General features: G+C 41.2%; 3 protein-coding genes across 3 annotated transcripts; 2 read left to right on the forward strand and 1 right to left on the reverse strand.

Moving 5' to 3' along the window:
• The first annotated feature begins 842 nt into the window (after nt 1-842).
• LOC4327682 (probable magnesium transporter NIPA9) lies at nt 843-5096 on the forward strand. Its single transcript, XM_015793396.3, has 9 exons — nt 843-1151; nt 1250-1348; nt 1442-1571; nt 1710-1798; nt 2203-2259; nt 2336-2394; nt 3237-3357; nt 4220-4368; nt 4712-5096. The coding sequence occupies exons 1-9, from the start codon at nt 1041-1043 to the stop codon at nt 4926-4928; spliced, it is 1032 nt and encodes a 343-aa protein (XP_015648882.1). The 5' UTR covers nt 843-1040; the 3' UTR covers nt 4929-5096.
• Nucleotides 5097-8904: 3808 nt separating this feature from the next.
• On the forward strand, nt 8905-13734 carry LOC9267711 (casein kinase 1-like protein 2). The gene is made up of 14 exons (XM_015756134.3): nt 8905-9311; nt 9426-9466; nt 10134-10203; nt 10288-10436; nt 10691-10786; nt 10887-10957; nt 11284-11345; nt 11527-11590; nt 11667-11751; nt 11830-11956; nt 12129-12211; nt 12308-12368; nt 12571-12707; nt 13021-13734. The coding sequence occupies exons 1-14, from the start codon at nt 9236-9238 to the stop codon at nt 13315-13317; spliced, it is 1419 nt and encodes a 472-aa protein (XP_015611620.1). The 5' UTR covers nt 8905-9235; the 3' UTR covers nt 13318-13734.
• An 850-nt stretch (nt 13735-14584) lies between these two features.
• LOC4327684 (probable cytokinin riboside 5'-monophosphate phosphoribohydrolase LOGL1) lies at nt 14585-17176 on the reverse strand. Its single transcript, NM_001406413.1, has 7 exons — nt 16905-17176; nt 16678-16775; nt 16546-16576; nt 15539-15638; nt 15368-15438; nt 15135-15278; nt 14585-15017 (listed from the first exon to the last, which is right to left on the reverse strand). Exons 1-7 carry the CDS (start codon nt 17040-17042, stop codon nt 14928-14930), a joined length of 672 nt encoding a protein of 223 aa, NP_001393342.1. The 5' UTR covers nt 17043-17176; the 3' UTR covers nt 14585-14927.
• Between the last annotated feature and the right edge of the window lie 2011 nt (nt 17177-19187).

A 19187-nucleotide genomic window follows, 5' to 3' on the forward strand; every position in this document is an offset into this window, starting at 1 on the left:
AATTTTACATTTTGGCAGCAAACCAAATATGATCAAATGCAATTTTACCTTACCAAATATTTGGTCGTGAAGAAAAATTTGGCACTAACAATCCAAATATGCCCTAAAAATTAATAAAATATTTGTACGGTAACAAAATATTTGTACGGTAACAATCCAAATATGCCCTAAAAAATAATAAAATTGTATTTTACCAGTCTTGGAGATTTTAATCTTGTATAGTTTTCAATATAAAAAGATTTGATAACTATTGATATTTATACAAAAATATAGAGCACAGTACAAAATCGCCCTTGCGGAGGGCGGCAAGGGGGCCGCCTGCAAAATTCCATGCCCCCTCGCCGCCCATTTGCAGGCGGCCCCCCGCACAGTACAAAATCGCCCTCGCCGAGGACGGCAAGGGGGCCGCCTGCAAAATTCCATGCCCCCCCTCGCCGCCCATTTGCAGGCGGCCCCCCGCACAGTACAAAATCGCCCTCGCGGAGGGCGGCAAGGGGGCCGCCTGTAAATTTCGTTGACGGCCGTCGCCCGAGAGCGAACGGCCGTCTGCCACGTCATTTTCGCCGCCCTCTGGGAGGGCGATTTTTAAAAATCGCCTTCCCAGAGGGCGGTAGGCGACTACTTCCGTCAATTTTCAAAATAGAAAATTATTTTTGTAAAACTTTTAATAAAAAAATTAAAAATAAAAAAATTCGTGCTCCGTGCTCCCTTCCCGCACACGCGACCCACCAGCAAGAAGGCACCAAAACGACCACGAGCACGCGCCACCAACACCGGCCGCGGCGGCTGCAGGACATAGGAGGATATCGCGAGATATCACGGGCGCGCGGCCGAAAAAGCGCAGGCTACCACGCGAGAAGCGAACGCGACCCGGCCACCACCACACCTCTCCTCCAGCTCGCGGTCTCCTCCTCCTCGGCTCCTCCCAAAAAAGAGCTCTAGAATAAAAGAGAAGGGGAAACCCCCCCCCCAAATCCCACGCCGCTCGGCTCACCGAGTGCTGCATCGGATCGGATCGGGACGGCGGTGGCGGACGCGAGATGTGGGAGTCGGTGGCGCTCACGCTGGCCGGCGCCGCCGGAAACAACGTCGGCAAGGTCCTCCAGAAGAAGGGCACCCACATCCTCCCTCCCCTCTCCTTCAAGCTCAAGGTCCGCCCGCCCCCTTGCTCCTCCCACCATCTTCTTCCCCCCACCTCTTCTCCGCATCGCGACGCTGCTGTTCGATCCGTTGACGGGTGTCTGCGCAGGTGATTAGGGCGTACGCGTTGAACAGGCTCTGGATCAGCGGATTCCTCATGGACATGTGCGGCGCCGCGCTCATGCTCACCGCGCTCTCGCAGGCGCCGGTGCGTTCCCGTGCCCCCTATCCTTTCCTCCCCCCACCGATTCCAGGTGCTCTGTGTGCTGATTGCGGTGCGACACCCGTGCTTGCTTCGCAGGTCTCCGTCGTGCAGCCGATCGCCGGCTGTGGCCTCGCCATACTCTGCGTGTTCTCCCATTTCTACCTCAAGGAGTCCATGAACGGGCTCGACTGGGTCGCCATCACATTGGCCGGTCTAGGCACGATAGGTGAAATGCATTCACAACCTTTATGATACGCATCCAATGGTGAAACAAATAAATGTGTCTTCACAGGATTCGTGGTCAACACATGGGCCAGTGATCGTGCGTTTGATTTTATTTGCTGTGCCCTCTCTTATACTTCAGGAGTTGGTGTTGGAGGCGAGGAGCAGAAAGTGGACAAAATTCCACTGTTCAATATACCTTGGCTGGTGCTCTCCATTGTCATCTTGTTTGTAGGTACCAATGTACCATACTCGGTGCCGCTTGAGTTTTCTTATACCCATTCTATCATTCTGCTATTTTATTTCACCTAGCGGCAAAGGATTTTAGACATGCCATATGAATAATACACTTGCATTTCAGATGTAAATCACATGGCTTCTTTCATCATTATAAAAGAATCTGTAAATCACAGGACCAAATTGTTTTGGGAACACTTTCCATTAACTCCCAAGTAACCTTCTTGCTGAAGCACCAGAGGTTTTAAAAACAGTTTGGTTATCTCAGATTAGAGAACTATATATTGAACAAGAGTCAATGTTCTAGGGTACTAGAGTGGTTGCTAGTATCAATAATTTTCATGCACATGGCTTCTATCATGGTTGATGACAAAGTGTATTGCTGTTTGCCAATTAAGGTTCTTCTCAACACTTGGCTTCATATCTACAAAAGGCAAAGGCGTGAACAAGAGTTGGTGAGTCCAAAATTTTGGAATTATTTATTCATGTTTACGCATAGCAAATATTGATCATGAACATGAATCAGTACAGACTGGACCTGAAGTGATCGAGGAGATCATATATGGATTGGAATCTGGCATTCTGTTTGGGTAATTTCTTATTATCTATTTCGATTATTTACCATGTTTTATGGTCTTCTACTATTAAGGAGAAACTGTACAACCAAAATCAAGTCTTCTCATTCATCATTCCTCGCTGTTGAATTCTAGTTAGAGTAAATTTCACTTTCGGTCACCTTTTATTACTGAAGTTTTGCTTTGGACTGTGTAATCTTACCTTTCTTGCACTTTGGACCACTCCGACTCTCTTCTCAAGCATATGAACGATTTCGAGTATGCTGGCTCCTACTCGTCAAGGAACTCCTGCATCTATATGCAGACCATTTTTTTTTTACATACTACAAGTTGGACGTAGATGGGTAAAAGAGTTAACGGTGGTTCAAAGTGCCACAAAGGTAAGATTACCCAGTCCAAAGTGAAAACATTGGTTAAAGAGTAGTTCAAAGTGAAACATCGGTAATAAAAGGTGGCCCAAAGTGGAAACTACTCTTCTAGTTATTGTTGAAGAGGTACTCCATCCGTTTCAGGTTATAAGACGTTTTGACTTTGGTCAAAGTCAAACTGCTTTAAGTTTGACCAAGTTTGTAGAAAAAAGTAGTAACATTTTTAACCCAAGACAAATTTATTATGAAAATATATTCAATTATTGATTTGATGAAACTAATTTAGTATTGTAAATATTACTATATTTGTCTATAAACTTAGTCAAACTTGAAACAGTTTAGGGTCTTATAACCTGAAACGGAAAGAGTACTATATTTCTTAGAATCATACAATTATCATGAAATGAACATTTTATGTTTATGTTCCGGAACTTCCTTTTGTTTTAATTTACTGTTATTGAAAGACCCCATACTGCCTTTTGTGTATAGGATTTCATCAGTGATATCTAAGACAGGATTCGTGATGTCTGAAATGGGTTTTCCAAAGATTGTTGTACCGGCTGCCATTTCTTGTAGTGTGGGCTGCAGTGCTGTGGGATTTGTTTATCAGGTATGTCTCACTTCCTAGAGACGTGGTCCGTTCTTTGTGTGCACTGTTGCCTTGATAGTGTATACAGTTAGGTGGGTCATGTAATATCTGTATAAAGCATTCAGATATTAATTGGACTCCTATACCTAGTTGTTATGCCAATACCTTGGGTGCATCACATGGGGAAACAAAGAAGCATGAGCTTCTGTCTCTGAAGCAGGACCAGGGGTGGGGTGGGACGTCAAAGTGGGGTTTCAGGCAGGAGATAGAAGTGGATCTATAAATGTATCATGAGCCTATGGCTAGACTGCTAGAGCATGACCACATAACATGTGATACCATGTAATATTAGCTACTCTCTCCGTCCCAGAATATAAGAAGTTTTAGGGTTAGACACGGTTATTAAGAAAGTAGGTAGAAGTAAGTGGTGGAGGGTTGTGATTGGATGAGTAGTGGAGGTAGGTAGGAAAAGTGAATAGTGGAGGGTTGTGATTGGTTGGGAAGAGAATGTTGGTAGAGAAGTTGTTATATTTTGGGACAAATCATAAGAGCTAAAAGTTGTTATATTTTGGGACGGAGGGAGTACTACTGAATATAAGGCTATGGAAAAAAATGGTTAACTAACTGAAAAGAAAAGATGCTATTTTAGTGTGTAGTTGATGGCCACTCGGCAATTCGGCATCGATGATATGCATAATTCTAGTTTTCATCAAAGACATTTATCCTTTTGTTTTACACTTTTACATTTACATTACTCTAATGTACTGGATCCATTTAATGAGATATGTTATAACATCTGCCATGTGGAGTTTTCTTATACCTTTTCAATGATCTGCTCTGATTTCATTTAGTTTTTCACTAAGGGGACACTTCATTCATGCAGACTCGAGGTCTGAAGCATGGAAGGGCAATTGTTGTGTCCACTTGTACATCAGTTGCATCTATTGTGTCTGGCGTTGTAGCTGGTATGATTGCGCTTGATGAACATCTTCCCACAGCTCCCACGGGCCGCTTTTTTCTCTTACTTGGATGGTAATATTTCTTGCGATTTTGTTGTTGGTTAATCATTTCCATTCATGCTTCAATACTCAGCTACTGTAATGAACATTGTCTTTTTAGCAAATTCATGTAGTGCTACAACTGGATGGCATTTAGTCAGAGCTTATTAGTTACATTGATAAGGTTACTGGTTTCATGAAATTCTCTTAGCCAAAATAATGTCAATGTTGGACTGATGACATGTTGTCTTGATTGACAAATACTGTTCAACAAATATGATGTCTGTTTCTGCTCCCTATTCCATTTGGATTTTCTATGAAAGTATTTTTCTACTACAAATCTACAAGATAAATTAAATACTTAATTATCCTTGCAGGTTCTTCATTATTACAGGAGTGATACTTCTTGTTAGTTCAACCCGGATAATTGCTCGGCTACCCAGATCTATGCAGAAGTTTTTGAAGAGTAATGTGGAGCGTACCCACAGCATCAGGAGGCCTAGCTCAGCGCGAGGAAAGGACCCCATCCCAAGCACAACAATCCATGCATCCACATTGCATCTGCTAACATCTCCATCGAAAGAGAAGGCCTAGAAAAAGTTCCTGCTGGAGCAAGATTGTTTTGGCACCTCAAATGTGCCATGTTGTTTAATTGACTCCTGATGTGAATGTAAAGTCTAGAGTAGCATCTTTAAAGTTTGGGTTGGTGATATCGTATACTGCTTGTCTGCTCTTATTGATCTATACAGCCTCTTTGGAAAACTTAACCTTGCATTTTGACCAGGTTTCATCTTTTCATTCGGTTAGTTGGCAACTGCTAAATCGGTTTGTTCTGTTGCATGAAAGTTTTTTTTTTCTTTTGTTTGAGGTACTGACTACTGTTATGCCTTTTCTCGAGCTTGTGTAAGTAAAGGCATTTAACAGCTCTTTGTTATGTTTTTACACCAGAATGACATCTACAATAAGCAGTGTTATGTTTTTACACCGTGATAATAAGGCAATGGTTTTGCAACAGCTATTGCCTGCTGACTGCTGGGTGCTTTACTATAAAAGTACTACTCCGTACTAGTTGGACCAGTACCTTGTCTAAGAAATGAAAGGTTTCTTTTTTCATGATAGAGAAATGAAGTTTCTACAGTTACAGTTACAGACACAGTAACGTAACATGGCTCATGTTGGGAACTGTACAATACTTGTGCCGTCGCGATCGCCTCGGTCTTCTGAACTATGCGAGTATATGCTTCGGTAATTTCGATGAGCCGTAGCTTTTCATTGAAAAATATAGTGAAGAGGCCATTAAAAGGATAATAGGATGACCATTCTCTTGTCTCTGTTTTCCATGCTGCCAAACGAAGAGGCCAATTATACAAACCGATCTAAATCAGAATGTACCCCCTCCATTAAAAAAAAGAGTCTAATTCTAACTACGACGTGCCCAGGTTCATAGCTAAAGTTTATTTTTTTTATAGGACAGAGCAGTAGTACATAGCGGGTTTGGTATTCTCTCTGTCCTAGGTTCCAAGTGTGTTAGGAATTCAGGATTTTGCTCGCAGATGCTTTAAAACAAAACCAGCTTATCTTGCAGATGCTTCCATTCTTTTCCCTTGTGACATGAGCTACTCCCAAAACAAATATATATGTCCTGAAACTTCCCAAGACTCCAATGATTAAGATAGCCTTGATTGTGTCTAATTAGGTGTTAGGCGTGGATTTTGTCCAGCCATTTGATTAGCTAAGTTGGGTCAACAAATGTTTGTGTGTTACGTGGTGTTGGAAAAATCTTAAGGCTCTTGTCACATCAGTAGCCTTGGCCATTGGGTCCCTGGTCTGAAAAGAAAAAATATCCTTGGCCCAGCGTCTAAAATGTGTCGTCATCCAGTGCTAAAAAAAGGAAAAAGATTTTGTAGATTTTTGAGTTGCGTCCACAGCTTTCTTGAACATCTACAGCTAAACAGGGTACCAACAATCTTCTTTGCGTATTTTTCGTTATGACACTTTCCTAAATATCTGTTTAAATCTCATCCCAAAATTTTTCACCCTATCACATCAAACGTTTAAACACATGCATAAAGTATTAAATATAAGCTAAAAACAAAACTAATTGTATAGATTGCGACTAATTTGCAAGACGAATATTTTAAGCCTAATTGCTCCATGATTTGACTATGTGGTGCTACAGTAAACATGTGCTAATAACGGATTAATTAGGCTTAATAAATTCCTCTCGCAGTTTATAGACGTATTCTGTAATTTGATTTGTCATTAGACTACGTTTAATACTTTAAATATATATCCGTATATCTGATGTGACACGCCAAAACTTTATATCCTTATTCTAAACAATCCATAGACTACACACTTCACAGAGATATTTCATTGTCTCTACGGAATTCATCCTGTGGCGAAATTGCTACTATTTACGTTATAATGATTACCACTTGTGATTTATTTGCATGTCTCTTTTCACACGATATGGCATGAGTTGACTATATGCCAAGGAAAGGAAGCTACAAGCCTCATTCATCCATATGTCCTGTTAATTCTCTGCCTGTAAAAGAGGTTGCAACGCTGCTGCGACCCTGTACGGCATAATAGTCCACGTAGGTAGCACATGCTCCTACTTTGTTGAATGAAGTATTCAAGTCCAAGCCAGAGTAAAATTGACTTCCATTCAAAGCTGACTAATTCTTTTGCTGAAAAAAACGAGTGCGATAGTAAAATCTAATCTTGAACCAAGCTAGCTATATGAGTTTGTCTGCATCTTCTATGATCTTTACAATGTACCGTTACAATTGTTGAGATTATAGGCATATAATGATTTAATATATTCCATAAATAAATCATGGCATTACAGATATATACTAGCATTAACGCATCATTAGATCTACACATGGACTTATCCGGACTCCACGCCGTTTTTCACGCACCGGATTTTTCGGAACGTTTCCAAAATAAAAACGAATCCGAATTTGCAGCAAAACAAAACTGCAAAAGGAGGCTGCATCTGCGCAAGGTGAGGAACCAATTTTTGGCGGACCATTCGACGCGTACGTCGTGCACGCGCCGCCTGCCCGGCCCGGCGAGCAAGCGCGCGTGTTCCCCCTATTCTCTCCACTACACATGCTTCAAGTGGCTAGGAGGGCATCCTCCCTTTTAAGGAGGTCCCCCTCTCTTAGAATAAGTAAGGTGGTACTAAACTCCACATGCATGCCATCCCATGAGGTGGGTTTTTGTGATTTTCCAAAGAATTAATCTTCAAGTGGGCTAAGGCCCATCCATTAATTCCAACAACAATTAGTCGCCAACCCATGTATTACGAGCTATTGTTATTGATGTAACACATATCAAAATTTTAATCATATTAAAATTTAAATTCATCATGCATAGAGTCACAATTTAGCGCTTTTCATAATCTAGAAATTTCAAATTAATAAATTTTCAGTTGTCGATTTGAAATCTCAATTATAGCTTTTCCATGATTTCATAATTTTCAAATTTATAAGTGATAAATATTGAGTTGTACTTGATTTGTAGTCTCAATTATAGAGTGGTTTTCATGTTTCAACAATTACAGATTTGGAATTAATAAATCCTGAATTGTATTTGCTCTAGAGTCTCATTTCATGATTTGATAAGTTCAAAATTCGGAAATAATAATTAGCAGGTTGTATTTTATATGGACACTTTTTAGTCTAAATATGTTAAGTGAAAATGAAGAGTCCAGAGTAATTACAATGGCGTGATTTTAGCACAAATTCTCGACATGATCTATGGTCATGGTACTATAATGTATAAGTAATCAATGACCATATATTTTTATATTAATGTGGAAACATTGTTGTACTAGTCATTTATTGTCTACAAATAATATGTAAGAGCTATGTTAATAAAATAACGACATATTAGAAAATTAGCAAACAAAATGTGTCCCGCTTCTAAAAAAAAAGGTCTCACAAGCAACCTAACGCAGTCCATGAACCTAATCAGAAACAACACACCGATGTCATTGTCATTCTTAGCCTACAATAGTGAATTCTATGTGCTTTATGGTTAACCTTGTAGTGTGGCAAACAAAATTTTCTTTGGACATGCTTCATTATGAAGCATGCCATTAAGTACCCTTATCCAACCAGCCTTGAGATTGATAACCCTCAAAGCAAATAGCAAACAAACAAAAAGGCCTAAATGCCGCTACAAGGCACACAATTTAAACCCTGAAGCATTGCATACCTTACCCTATAAAATTAGAGCAACAAATTTCTTGCACCCTTAACATTTCTAATCATGATAAGCCAATGCTTTATCTTATCCATAATGTACCACTCATACCAAAGCTACAAAACCCTTGAAAAAAAAATCTTTAGAGACGGAGACAGCGAAAGCGAGGAGGAAGAGAGGGACTCAAAACTGGATACCCTCAAAACACAAAGCCCAAATGCTCAATAGATGAGAGAATATGAGATATAGATAGGTACGCATAGAAGCCGAAGGCCAAACCGCTCCTTTTGTTTTTTTTTTCTTTTTTTCTTCTTTTCTTTTCTCTTCCTCTTGCTTGCTTCGTCTACTTCCCAACTCCTCCACGAAGCAAAAAGGAAAAGAAAAAAAAAAAACTAATCCGAGCGAAGCGTGTGTACGCACGCAGCAGCGCCTCGCCCGTACGGCCATGGCCGCCTCCTCCTCCTCCTCCTCCCCTTCCTCCCTCCGCCTCCTCTCAAACCCTAGGTAGCACGAGAGTCCCCCACTCCCAGCCCCGCCGCGCCGATCTGTGCTCCCTCCCGCCGCTAGATTTCCGGTGGAAAAGCGCGTGTTTTTAGCCCTTCCCCCCCCCCCCCCCCTCTCCGGTTTTGCTCTCTGTGGACGCTTCCCGGCTCTGCTGGTTTTTTCCTCTGGGGAAGGAGCTGATGGAGCCACGGGTTGGGAACAAGTTCCGGCTCGGTCGCAAGATCGGGAGCGGCTCCTTCGGGGAGATCTATCTCGGTGCGGGGCTTCTCTTGCGCAAAAGTTTGGGTTATTTTTTGGGGGGTTGGTTTTTTGGTGCTTGATCGGTTTCTGGTGTTGCTGTACTGAGTTGTGGGTTGTTTGTTCATGCAGGAACTAATATCCAGACGAACGAGGAGGTCGCGATTAAGCTGGTCTGTGCTCTTCTGCTGGGGATTAGCTGCTTAGATCTTTGTTAAAAAAATATATTCTTGATATGCTGCTTTCTGATGCTTCGAAGCAGTGGTTCTGCTGTTTTAGCCTGCTGTTTGTGCTTATCCGATGTTTTGGCCACTGCAACTGCTGTTGTTCCAGCTCCTGTCAGCTCGTGTTTTTGTATCTATAGCATAGTTAGTACTATTATGCCGCTTTCCTCGAAACAATTCAAACTTTTCAGTTGGATTTCTATTCAGTTCCTCATCCCTTAGCAGCTCTAGTACCTACTAGTAGGTGAATCCTTTGGTAGTTTGGTGTAGTCACTTCATTAAATTGGCATGTCTTGATGCGCCCACCTAATATTGGTAAACCGGTGACTGATAAAGTGATATTCAGCTATTAGTAGAATACTGCTTGATACTCGATAGCTAAAATGAGCAAACAGAGAAATGAGGACCAGTAGCATGATTTCCACCAGTAGAGTGCTAATATTTGTAGTGATGAAATGATGAGAAATAGATCGGCCTTGTCACATGATATTAATATCCATATAGCTTGTTGCCTTTTATATTATTAATTTGAGAATGCAAGGTAATTTATCTTAGTTGCTACTTGCTACCATTGTTTCAAAGAAGTTTGCATGTGATTGCTTTGTTTCTTATACAGGAAAACGTGAAGACAAAGCATCCCCAGTTGCTCTACGAGTCTAAGATTTACAGGATTTTGCAAGGAGGAAGTACGGAAGCTCTACATTGTGCATTTGTATACTGTTTTAATGCTTAAAAGAGACTATGTGGTTTGACTATCTTTATTCTTGCAGCCGGAATTCCAAATGTCAGATGGTTTGGTGTAGAAGGAGACTACAATGTCTTGGTTATGGATTTGCTGGGTCCAAGCCTTGAGGACCTATTTAATTTTTGCAGCAGAAAATTATCTCTTAAGACTGTACTTATGCTCGCTGATCAGATGGTATGCCTACTCTTAACCACTAAGTAGTTATACATTAATACCTTTTACATAGCAAAGAATCAACTGTAGATCTGTCTCAGTTACTAACTTTCATCGTGGCCTATAGTTCTGCCCCTGCTACCCACACCAACGTTTTCTTTGTGCAGACACATTCTTACATGTTGACATTTAAATTCTGTTTCTCTCTTTGTGTTTTAGTTCCATGTTTGTTCTTACATGATTATCTTTAAGTGATCTCGGTCCCTCTCTTGTAGATAAACCGAGTGGAATTTGTCCATTCCAAATCTTTTCTCCATCGAGACATTAAGCCAGACAATTTTCTTATGGGTCTTGGTAGGCGAGCTAATCAGGTGGGTAAATTGCAGCTTTCACTTGACACTTCAGTTCTTGATGATCAAATTTTGCTGGGTTGTTTAACCACTTTCTTCATCAATCTGTCTCTTATTTCAGGTCTACATAATAGACTTCGGTCTCGCTAAAAAGTACAGGGATACCTCCACTCATCAGCACATCCCATATAGGTACAATGAAAAGGGCAATTGCTCTGCATTCATGATTAATTTATACTTTTCTAATTACAATAGCATAAGTTATCTGAGTTAATTACAGTTGCTCAGCATTCACTACTATAGTCTGGACCAAGTCTGAGTTAATTTATGCTTTTCTAATTACAATAGCATAAGCTCTACCTGGTAAATACTATACCAAATTAAGCCATTTTGATAGTGACCTCAGTAGATCCTCACAGGCCCACAGAGTCTAGTGGGAGAACAAGAGAGCATAAAAGGGCATTGCACATAAAAGGGTCAATTTTGTCAAGGTTCTGACTTGCTAATTAATGCTGCAGGGAGAACAAAAACTTGACTGGGACAGCAAGATATGCAAGTGTGAACACCCATCTCGGAATTGGTGAGATTTGGCACCAACCAGTTCATGATTTTCTTTTTTACCATTATGGCTCTTGCCTGTCTATACTCCATACTTCAATCTGTTGTCAAGTGGACTTCAATCTGTTGTCAAGTGGAGCACTTTCACATCGTCGCGCTGCACATAGGTCTGACTAAATTTTTTGTTCCTTTTGTATGGCCAGAACAAAGCCGAAGAGATGACTTGGAATCTCTTGGATATGTACTTATGTACTTTTTAAGGGGGAGGTGGGTTTTATTGGTTTACCCATTTGTGTACCCTTTTATGTACAATGCATCAATCTTTACATTGTTTTCTCTTCAGTCTTCCTTGGCAGGGTCTGAAAGCAGGAACAAAGAAACAAAAGTATGAGAAAATCAGTGAGAAAAAAGTTGCAACATCAATTGAGGTACTATATTTGTCACATATGTACTGTAAGCCAGTGCTTCCTTTCAATTCTGTTGGCTCTAATGTTCTTCTATTTCAGGCTCTATGCCGAGGCTATCCTACTGAGTTTGCATCATATTTCCACTATTGCCGCTCACTGCGGTTTGATGACAAGCCTGATTATTCCTACCTTAAGCGACTTTTCCGTGACCTTTTTATCCGGGAAGGTTAGTTTTGATGTCATGCTTGAAGTGGTCCAGAGCAGGCACATTATTTTCCCTGTTACACTTTAAAAAAAAACCCAAGAAACATTGATTTCCTCCTCCATATAACTGTAAAAGGCTTATTCTACTCAAAATATCCAAGCATCTAGTTAATTATTGTTATTCTGCTTTGCAGGTTTTCAGTTTGACTATGTGTTTGACTGGACAATACTGAAGTACCAGCAATCTCAAATTGCTAGTGCTCCACCCCGTGCAGTGGTAAGTCTCTGCCTTAACAGTCAACACCCCCACAATAAATGCATATTCTATGTAGACATCTGTTGGGGAAGTTTTGATTAGTAGCCTATGTTGCAGGGCCATGGTGCAGGACCTTCTGGGTTAGCACCACCAGCATTGCAAAACGACAGGCAGTCAGGTAATTATCTAGAGAAAATTCCCAGATCGTCCTTTTCTCTTGCAAGTGATTCTGGGTGATTTGCATTATTGTATGTTAGAACACCTTATTCACTGTAAGGTTCATTTGGTTTTGTGATAGCATGACAAAAACTAGAGAGGACAAGTTTGTTGTGTTTGCACACAAATAATGAGTTTGTTTTCTCATTCATTTGTTATTTTAGGTGTTGATGAAGGAAGGACTAGTGGTTGGTCATCAATGGATCGGCGCCGTGCCCCACCCCCTATTGCAAGTGTTGGGACTTTGGCTAAACAGAAGGCACCTGTGGGAAATGATGCTTCTTTTTCTAAAGAGCCCGTGGTGAGTTAGTGAGTTTTGTTCATATTTTTCTTTGTGTGGATCATAAGAATTGGCAAGGTGATTGCAAAATAATTCGATAGATGCTAGTCAGTATTTTTCTGTTCATACACCACTGCTGCCCTCCTTTTTTTATGGGTGGTTTTTCTGTAGCCTAATAAACTTTGTTGTGTCTCTTCAACAATTGACATTATAGCTCTGGCTGTTGCTATTTTCTGTATTGATTCAAAGCATTAGCTGGAATTCTTTAGTCTAACGATTGAAAATCATTAATTTTACTTCCAGTTTGTTACTTATTGGCTGTTTTACTATTTAGATATCTGCCTCGAATTTTTTGGGACGATCTAGTGGATCTTCAAGGAGGCCTGCTGTTTCAAGTAGCCGAGATGTGATGCCTATTGATACTTCTGAACCATCTCGAACTCGTGCCACTGATGCAAGCCCTGGGGCATTTCGGAGAACCTCTGGTCCCCAGAAAAGCTCACCAGTCAATTCGGCAGAACCAAAGCATTCATCTTCTGCCCGACACTCATCTAACGTTAAGAATTACGAGTCTGCCCTCAAAGGTATTGAAGGTCTTAATTTTGACGGGGATGAGAGGGTTCAGTACTAGCAATGAAGGAACATCTACATGTGCTCTGTAAAAATCATAATCTGTAGATGAGCACAGCATCTCCTGTTGAGTTTTGTATCACAGGATATGTTAGGAGGATGTGAAGTGCTTTTGCCAGATGATGGTCCTCTGGACACGGTAAATAAGCGGTCAGCCTGAGGTGCCTGAAATTTAGCTCTTATAATTAATGTGACGGTTCTGTAAATGTCTTTATTATTCGTTTGCTGGGGCCTCTCTAGTTCATTGGTCAGCTGTATCCCCATTTCTATTCCTTCCAGTACCATGTCCAGATACTATGTCTCGGTATAGCCAAGTGCCCAAGTGCAACTGGTCAAACTTGTATTTGGAAACTGGTGAACTCGAAAATGTAGAATGTTTCATCAGATCATTGATTGACCTGAAGATACTTCTGACTAATGTTCTTTTGAAATATTCTGGATGTAGTGTATCATTGGGATGAGACGCTGTTTGTCGCCATTAAAATCCAAAGATAGGAACCACCCAAATTTTCATGCTGCTTCCCTATCTGGTATAACTGATGTAAGTAGCTTGCACTAAAACAGTGGCAACTGAGCCATGAATCTGTTCAGTTTTGAAGGGAAAGACAACACTCTGATAAAGATAAAGATGAAAAAAAGTTATTAGCATATAATTAATTAATTTTTAATTACTATAAACTCGAAAAATGGATTTATCTGAAATTTTTATATAAAAAGTTTTCATATGAAATAGTATACGTTTAGCAGTTTGAAAAGCATGAGAATGAAAATCAAGAGAATTTATACCTTAATCAGGTAAGGACGAACCAAAATGGTATATTTTCTTCTGTACAGCCAATACAGCATTGCAGCCGTCCATGTAAAGCAGGTAAAATGTAACCATCGGCGGTCTCTCTCTTTGTTGGGAAAGAGCTCATGGGACTATGTATTCGTGCCACGTCAGTTCCCTAGCATCAATTCCACTCTACAGTCTACAGATTACAGCCATGTTTTGTCAAGATTCATATGTACACTGCACAATGTTGGCTAGGTTCATCTCACCTGTAGCGGGTGGTTATCAAGTCATTATTTATATGCATCTTGTACCCTCAAGCCTCAAAAACATGGTCACTCTCAAAAGATGGCCAACCAAACACAGCGGGATGGGATTGTTGGGGTTGGGGGTAGGGCAATTTATTTACCTATTTTTTGCTAGGAAAATGCAACTTGTTTTGTTTTACTGCAACTGAATGCAAAGGCTTCATGCAAGTCGTGCAGATGAACTGAAATATTTCATTTGATAAGCCTATGCATATAAGAAGTGTTCCCTTGCATTACATCTGCAGATTTACAAGACCCAATCGAATTTTGCATAGAATTTGCAAGGAGAAAACACACGGATTCTGTTGCTCAAATGCCTCTTAATTTATGTAAGGCAGGAAATATTATACGGACTATAACCATGCGTTCATTCCCCCACAGGAAAACCGAGGGTAGGTACATATTTTCTTATGCATCTTCTTCACCGGATGAAGTTGACTGGACAGGTAACACGATAAGGTAACCAAAATGGGAGATAAAAGGAGCAGCTGCAATTCTCCTTCAGGAACAATGTCACATTAGCAGATTATGCTACGATTCCTCTGGTGTCTTTCCATAACCAAGCTCTGACATCTCCCAGCTTGTACGTGGCGCTACCTCCTGGTGTGAACGAGTGTATTGCTGAACATGACGAAGACAAAATATCGTCAATACAATAAACAATGTTAAGTCGATCAAGTTAGGTATTTTTAAACTAAAAGACAAGGTATTAACCACAGATAAATGAGGTCAGTTTACCTCCATCTTTCTCAGCAGCTCATGCGCAGTCGGTGCCGAAACAATTATTTGTCTGCAATCGGCCTTAATAAATCCTTCTGCCGCACCCTTATCAAATAGCGCAAGCAACGGATCATAGTAACCGTCCACATTCAGCAACCCAACCTGTTGTAAGTCAATGATCAGTTCCTTTGATTATTTGTAGGAAAACTTGTTTGTCAATTGTCATAGCCAGCCTATGTACTTAAACTCACTGGTTTGTCATGAATTCCAAGTTGTGACCAAGTTATCATCTCTAACAACTCCTCCATTGTTCCATACCCTCCTATTGTCCACAAAAAAGTTGTCAGTAATTAAGCATGGTGGTTTGAAATATTAGCCCGTTCAAATAGTATCAAGAAAACATGTAGAACTGAGTGTAATACCAGGAAGAGCGATGAAGGCATCGGATTGGCGTGCCATCTCAGCTTTCCTCTCATGCATGTCAGACACAATTTTCACTTCTCCAACACTTGCACCTGATATCTACATTAGAGTTTTGGTGTGTCAAATGGTAACATAAGTAGGCCGTAATCTCGTAGTTTCAAGGATAAGTTTTTGAGACTACTCTTAATCTTTTGTGACTTGTCACTATTCTTCAAACATGGGCAAACAGTTACAGTACATGTCGTCAGAAAATTCTGGAGATATAACTTCACCTTGATAAAGGTCGAGAGAGCATCGTTTTGTTTACGTTTACCCTATCCATATGACCATGACTACATATGTTCAGTTTCTGAACTAAGATTTGCAATCATTCCAATGCCTATCGTCACCTGCCTACCAGAGCGATTACATTATTTGAATTACCTACTGCTTGTTACTTTTTTCTCACAACTTGTGCTGTCCTATTGGCAAGTTACAGATTCTATTATATCACATCCACCGAGTGGCAAAGTTTAAAAATGCCAAGTTGTACTGCCCAAAAGTCTAAACTGTTAGGCTGCAATTACACCACCTAAATTCTGCAATTATACCACCTAAATTCTAGTCCGAATTCCTTGTCTCCTTATTTCCTTAATGACCACTTATCTCTAAGCTGATAGGCAAAGGTGAATCAAGCTGGACTAACAGTCGTGTTGATTCTAGTGGCCACTGATATAAGAGCTGTATAGCTGATGCAATGCTCATGAAAACCTTGATACATCGATGGCATGGATTGAGATGACCCATCTGACAGCAAGCGTTCTAAGATGCTATCACTCCTTAATTTGTTTAAACGGGGAGATTTTCAGTCATTTTACATTCTATACGAGTACGTGATAGACCCTTGTGCCTAATAACCAATTAGCCAATTAGGTGCTGCTAGATTAGAAGGCATAGTGGAAAGTCGGCAATAAATACTTCTGAACAATGCACAAAGAAGAAGAGAAGACAAAAAAGAATTGCATACCTCGGTGGGCATGAGTGCTTTTGGAATCACCCTGCAAAAGAATCAAGAAGAACAGCCACAAGTTTTTATTATAGATTAATCCACACTGTGCCATTGGTGAAGATGAACAGGGCATGGGCCGAAATTTCCAACCCGAGAACACCGCAGCCGCCATCAAGAACCGTCTGCGCGATCAAGCCCATCAACCCGACGCTGCCGCCACCGTAGACCAACTCGATCCCTCTCGACACCTGCGCAAGAATCAAACAACCCCCACAACAGAAATCAAACCATGAACTCCATAGCGAAATAATCAAAAAAACCCGAAAAACCCGGAGGGCGGCAACCCAATCCGGGCGGCGCGCGGGGCACAGCATTACCAGCTCCTGCCCGAGCTGGAGCGCCGCGTCGCCGAACACCGCGCGGTTGCCGGCGTTGCTGCCGCAGAAGACGCAGATCCTGCCGAACCTGCCGCGCGGCGCGGCCACGGCCGCCGCGGCGGCGCTGTTGTCGCCCATGGCTTCCTGCCTGCCTTGGCCTCGCCGACGGATTGGGGAAGGCGATGGGGGAGGAGAGGAGAGGAGGAGGTGGCCGGGTTTGGCAGCTTCTCTTTTCTGTGCGCTGTGTTATCTTCTCTCGGAAAGTTGCGATCTTTGAGAGTTTCAAACGAAGGCGGCATTAAGGTTTCTGATGCGATTGCCCCTCTTTTTTTTTTTAATCCCCTGATTAATTTGGAGGGTCAAATGGACCAAATTGCACCAGGAGGTCCCCATGGCATTGGCATGGCAGCCAGCTTTTTCTTGCAGTTTGGCCCTTACCATTTGCACCATCTCCTGATGAACTCCTTTTGCCTTGGTAGTAGTAGACAGTAGTACTGCAGATACTGTACTAGATAGTAGATCATATTGGTGTTCTATTCTTCAGTGGAGTACAAAGTTATATGATATGCCCCGCAAAAAAAAAAGTTATATGATATGGTCTACCATATATCAAAACAATGCAGTGTCATCATGTTGTTATGTAATTGTTGGTTCTATAATTGGTGAGTTATGTATGCTATAGCTCTCTAACCGTGTTCAAAGGGAATCCAGAATGTTTTCCGTGTATAGAATCAGGACGGCAACAAGAACACCTAACAACCAGCCTAACACTGTATATTCAGTACATTCAGATTATCTTCCAGGAGATCATTGATGATGCCGTGAAAGCGATTATCTCCAACTGCTACTACGTGAGATCATACGCGGTAAACTTGGAGCTGGCAGTAATTCTGAACTTCTCGTCAACCTTTCATCATCTTACACCATCACGTTCTGCGTTGACCCTAGCAACAGCTCTCAGCCGCTCACGAGCACCTGCCCCCCTTATATTGTTCTGAGTCAAACAGCCTGAACAGAAAGAGAAACGGATTGGCTATAATTATGGCGAAATATCCTACAGTCGATTTTTTTCAGCTACTTACACAGTAGTTACACCTCATTTACACTCCACTTACATATATAATTAGTGTGTAATTTTTGAATTTACATATGTAATTTTAGAACTTACATATGTAATTTTGAGACTTATATTGTAAATACACTAAAACTATATATGTAATTTAGAAACTTACAATGTAAATATATACCGACTATTTTTTGATAAAAAATATGGCGCCATAAATATAGCTACACCCAAGAGAAAAGACTCGGATCAATCAGCATGCAGCACGCGGCTCGGTGCCCGTTCCAATCGAAGCTCACGTAGTAGAACTTTGCCAATTGCCAGGAAGCTGATGAGATGACGGCCACAGCTACTCTCTTCTCCTTGCTGCTCAACCGTAGGATCAAGGTAACGAACGGCTTGGATCAAAGAACAATAGAACATCCATATTGACGGCCCTCATATTCGATTATGCTTATACTTATTAGCCAAAATTTAAATTTTCAACCTTAAATTTGAAGCTCATTTTGAGGTTTTTTCATCGAAGTTTATTTTCAACCTTACTTTTAAATCGCTAAGAACACGTATATAAAAATTTTATTCACAAATTACTATTCGTTTGCAAATATGCCGTTTCGCTTGTTTCGTGAATAAGCGAAACGATGGTCCGGAAGAGCATCAGCGTGATGCACTGTTCATCCTGTGCACAGTTTCCGTTCAGGAGCACGCCGGCAGCCGCCAACGTTGATAAGTACGGTTAACTTGAGCGGTGACGATGATATTGTACATTATCGTGTCGATGTCCAAAACGTCAAAACGATATGTTCCGATAGAAAACTGCTCCGACAGATACATCATCTTCTTTGTCGGAGCGATTTGTTTAGCCGGAGAATGTCCGAGCGATGCTGCAATGCTCCTTCCGGCGAGCAGAGCGCGAAAGCACGAGCCGGCATGCCCCCAACAGACTATGTACTTTTTATCTGCGATGGATTAGAGGGTTGCAGGCAGTTAGGGGCACCATCAGTGCTTTCTTTTTAGCCTTAGGGAGGGGGGGGGGGGGGGGAAAATTAGTCATTCTAGTGTGTTTGTTTAGTGTATAGGGATGATTGATTAGCGCGTAGATAGTTTAGTCAATAGGGATGGTAGGATCTAAAATCGAATACCTGTAGGCCGGAGATGTTACGTGACACATGGCGCACACATCTTCCAAATCGAATGCTGGTAGGATCTGAGACCAGATG

Source organism: Oryza sativa, chromosome 1 (genome assembly GCF_034140825.1).
Source record: "Oryza sativa Japonica Group chromosome 1, ASM3414082v1".
NCBI lineage: Eukaryota > Viridiplantae > Streptophyta > Magnoliopsida > Poales > Poaceae > Oryza > Oryza sativa.

What these genes read in the sequence shown, in the direction of transcription:
- LOC4327682 (XM_015793396.3), top strand. Translation starts at nt 1,041, where the DNA reads ATGTGGGAGTCGGTGGCGCTCACGCTGGCCGGCGCCGCCGGAAACAAC. An exon ending in CCGCGCTCTCGCAGGCGCCG is followed by an intron (nt 1,349 to 1,441) that starts GTGCGTTCCCGT and finishes CTTGCTTCGCAG; the next exon opens with GTCTCCGTCGTGCAGCCGAT. An exon ending in CTGTGGGATTTGTTTATCAG is followed by an intron (nt 3,358 to 4,219) that starts GTATGTCTCACT and finishes TCATTCATGCAG; the next exon opens with ACTCGAGGTCTGAAGCATGG.
- LOC4327684 (NM_001406413.1), bottom strand. Translation starts at nt 17,042, where the DNA reads ATGGGCGACAACAGCGCCGCCGCGGCGGCCGTGGCCGCGCCGCGCGGC. An exon ending in AAGCACTCATGCCCACCGAG is followed by an intron (nt 15,639 to 16,545) that starts GTATGCAATTCT and finishes ACTCTAATGTAG; the next exon opens with ATATCAGGTGCAAGTGTTGG. An exon ending in AGCTGCTGAGAAAGATGGAG is followed by an intron (nt 15,018 to 15,134) that starts GTAAACTGACCT and finishes CGTCATGTTCAG; the next exon opens with CAATACACTCGTTCACACCA.
- LOC9267711 (XM_015756134.3), top strand. Translation starts at nt 9,236, where the DNA reads ATGGAGCCACGGGTTGGGAACAAGTTCCGGCTCGGTCGCAAGATCGGG. An exon ending in AAGTTGCAACATCAATTGAG is followed by an intron (nt 11,752 to 11,829) that starts GTACTATATTTG and finishes CTTCTATTTCAG; the next exon opens with GCTCTATGCCGAGGCTATCC. An exon ending in CTTTTTCTAAAGAGCCCGTG is followed by an intron (nt 12,708 to 13,020) that starts GTGAGTTAGTGA and finishes TTTACTATTTAG; the next exon opens with ATATCTGCCTCGAATTTTTT.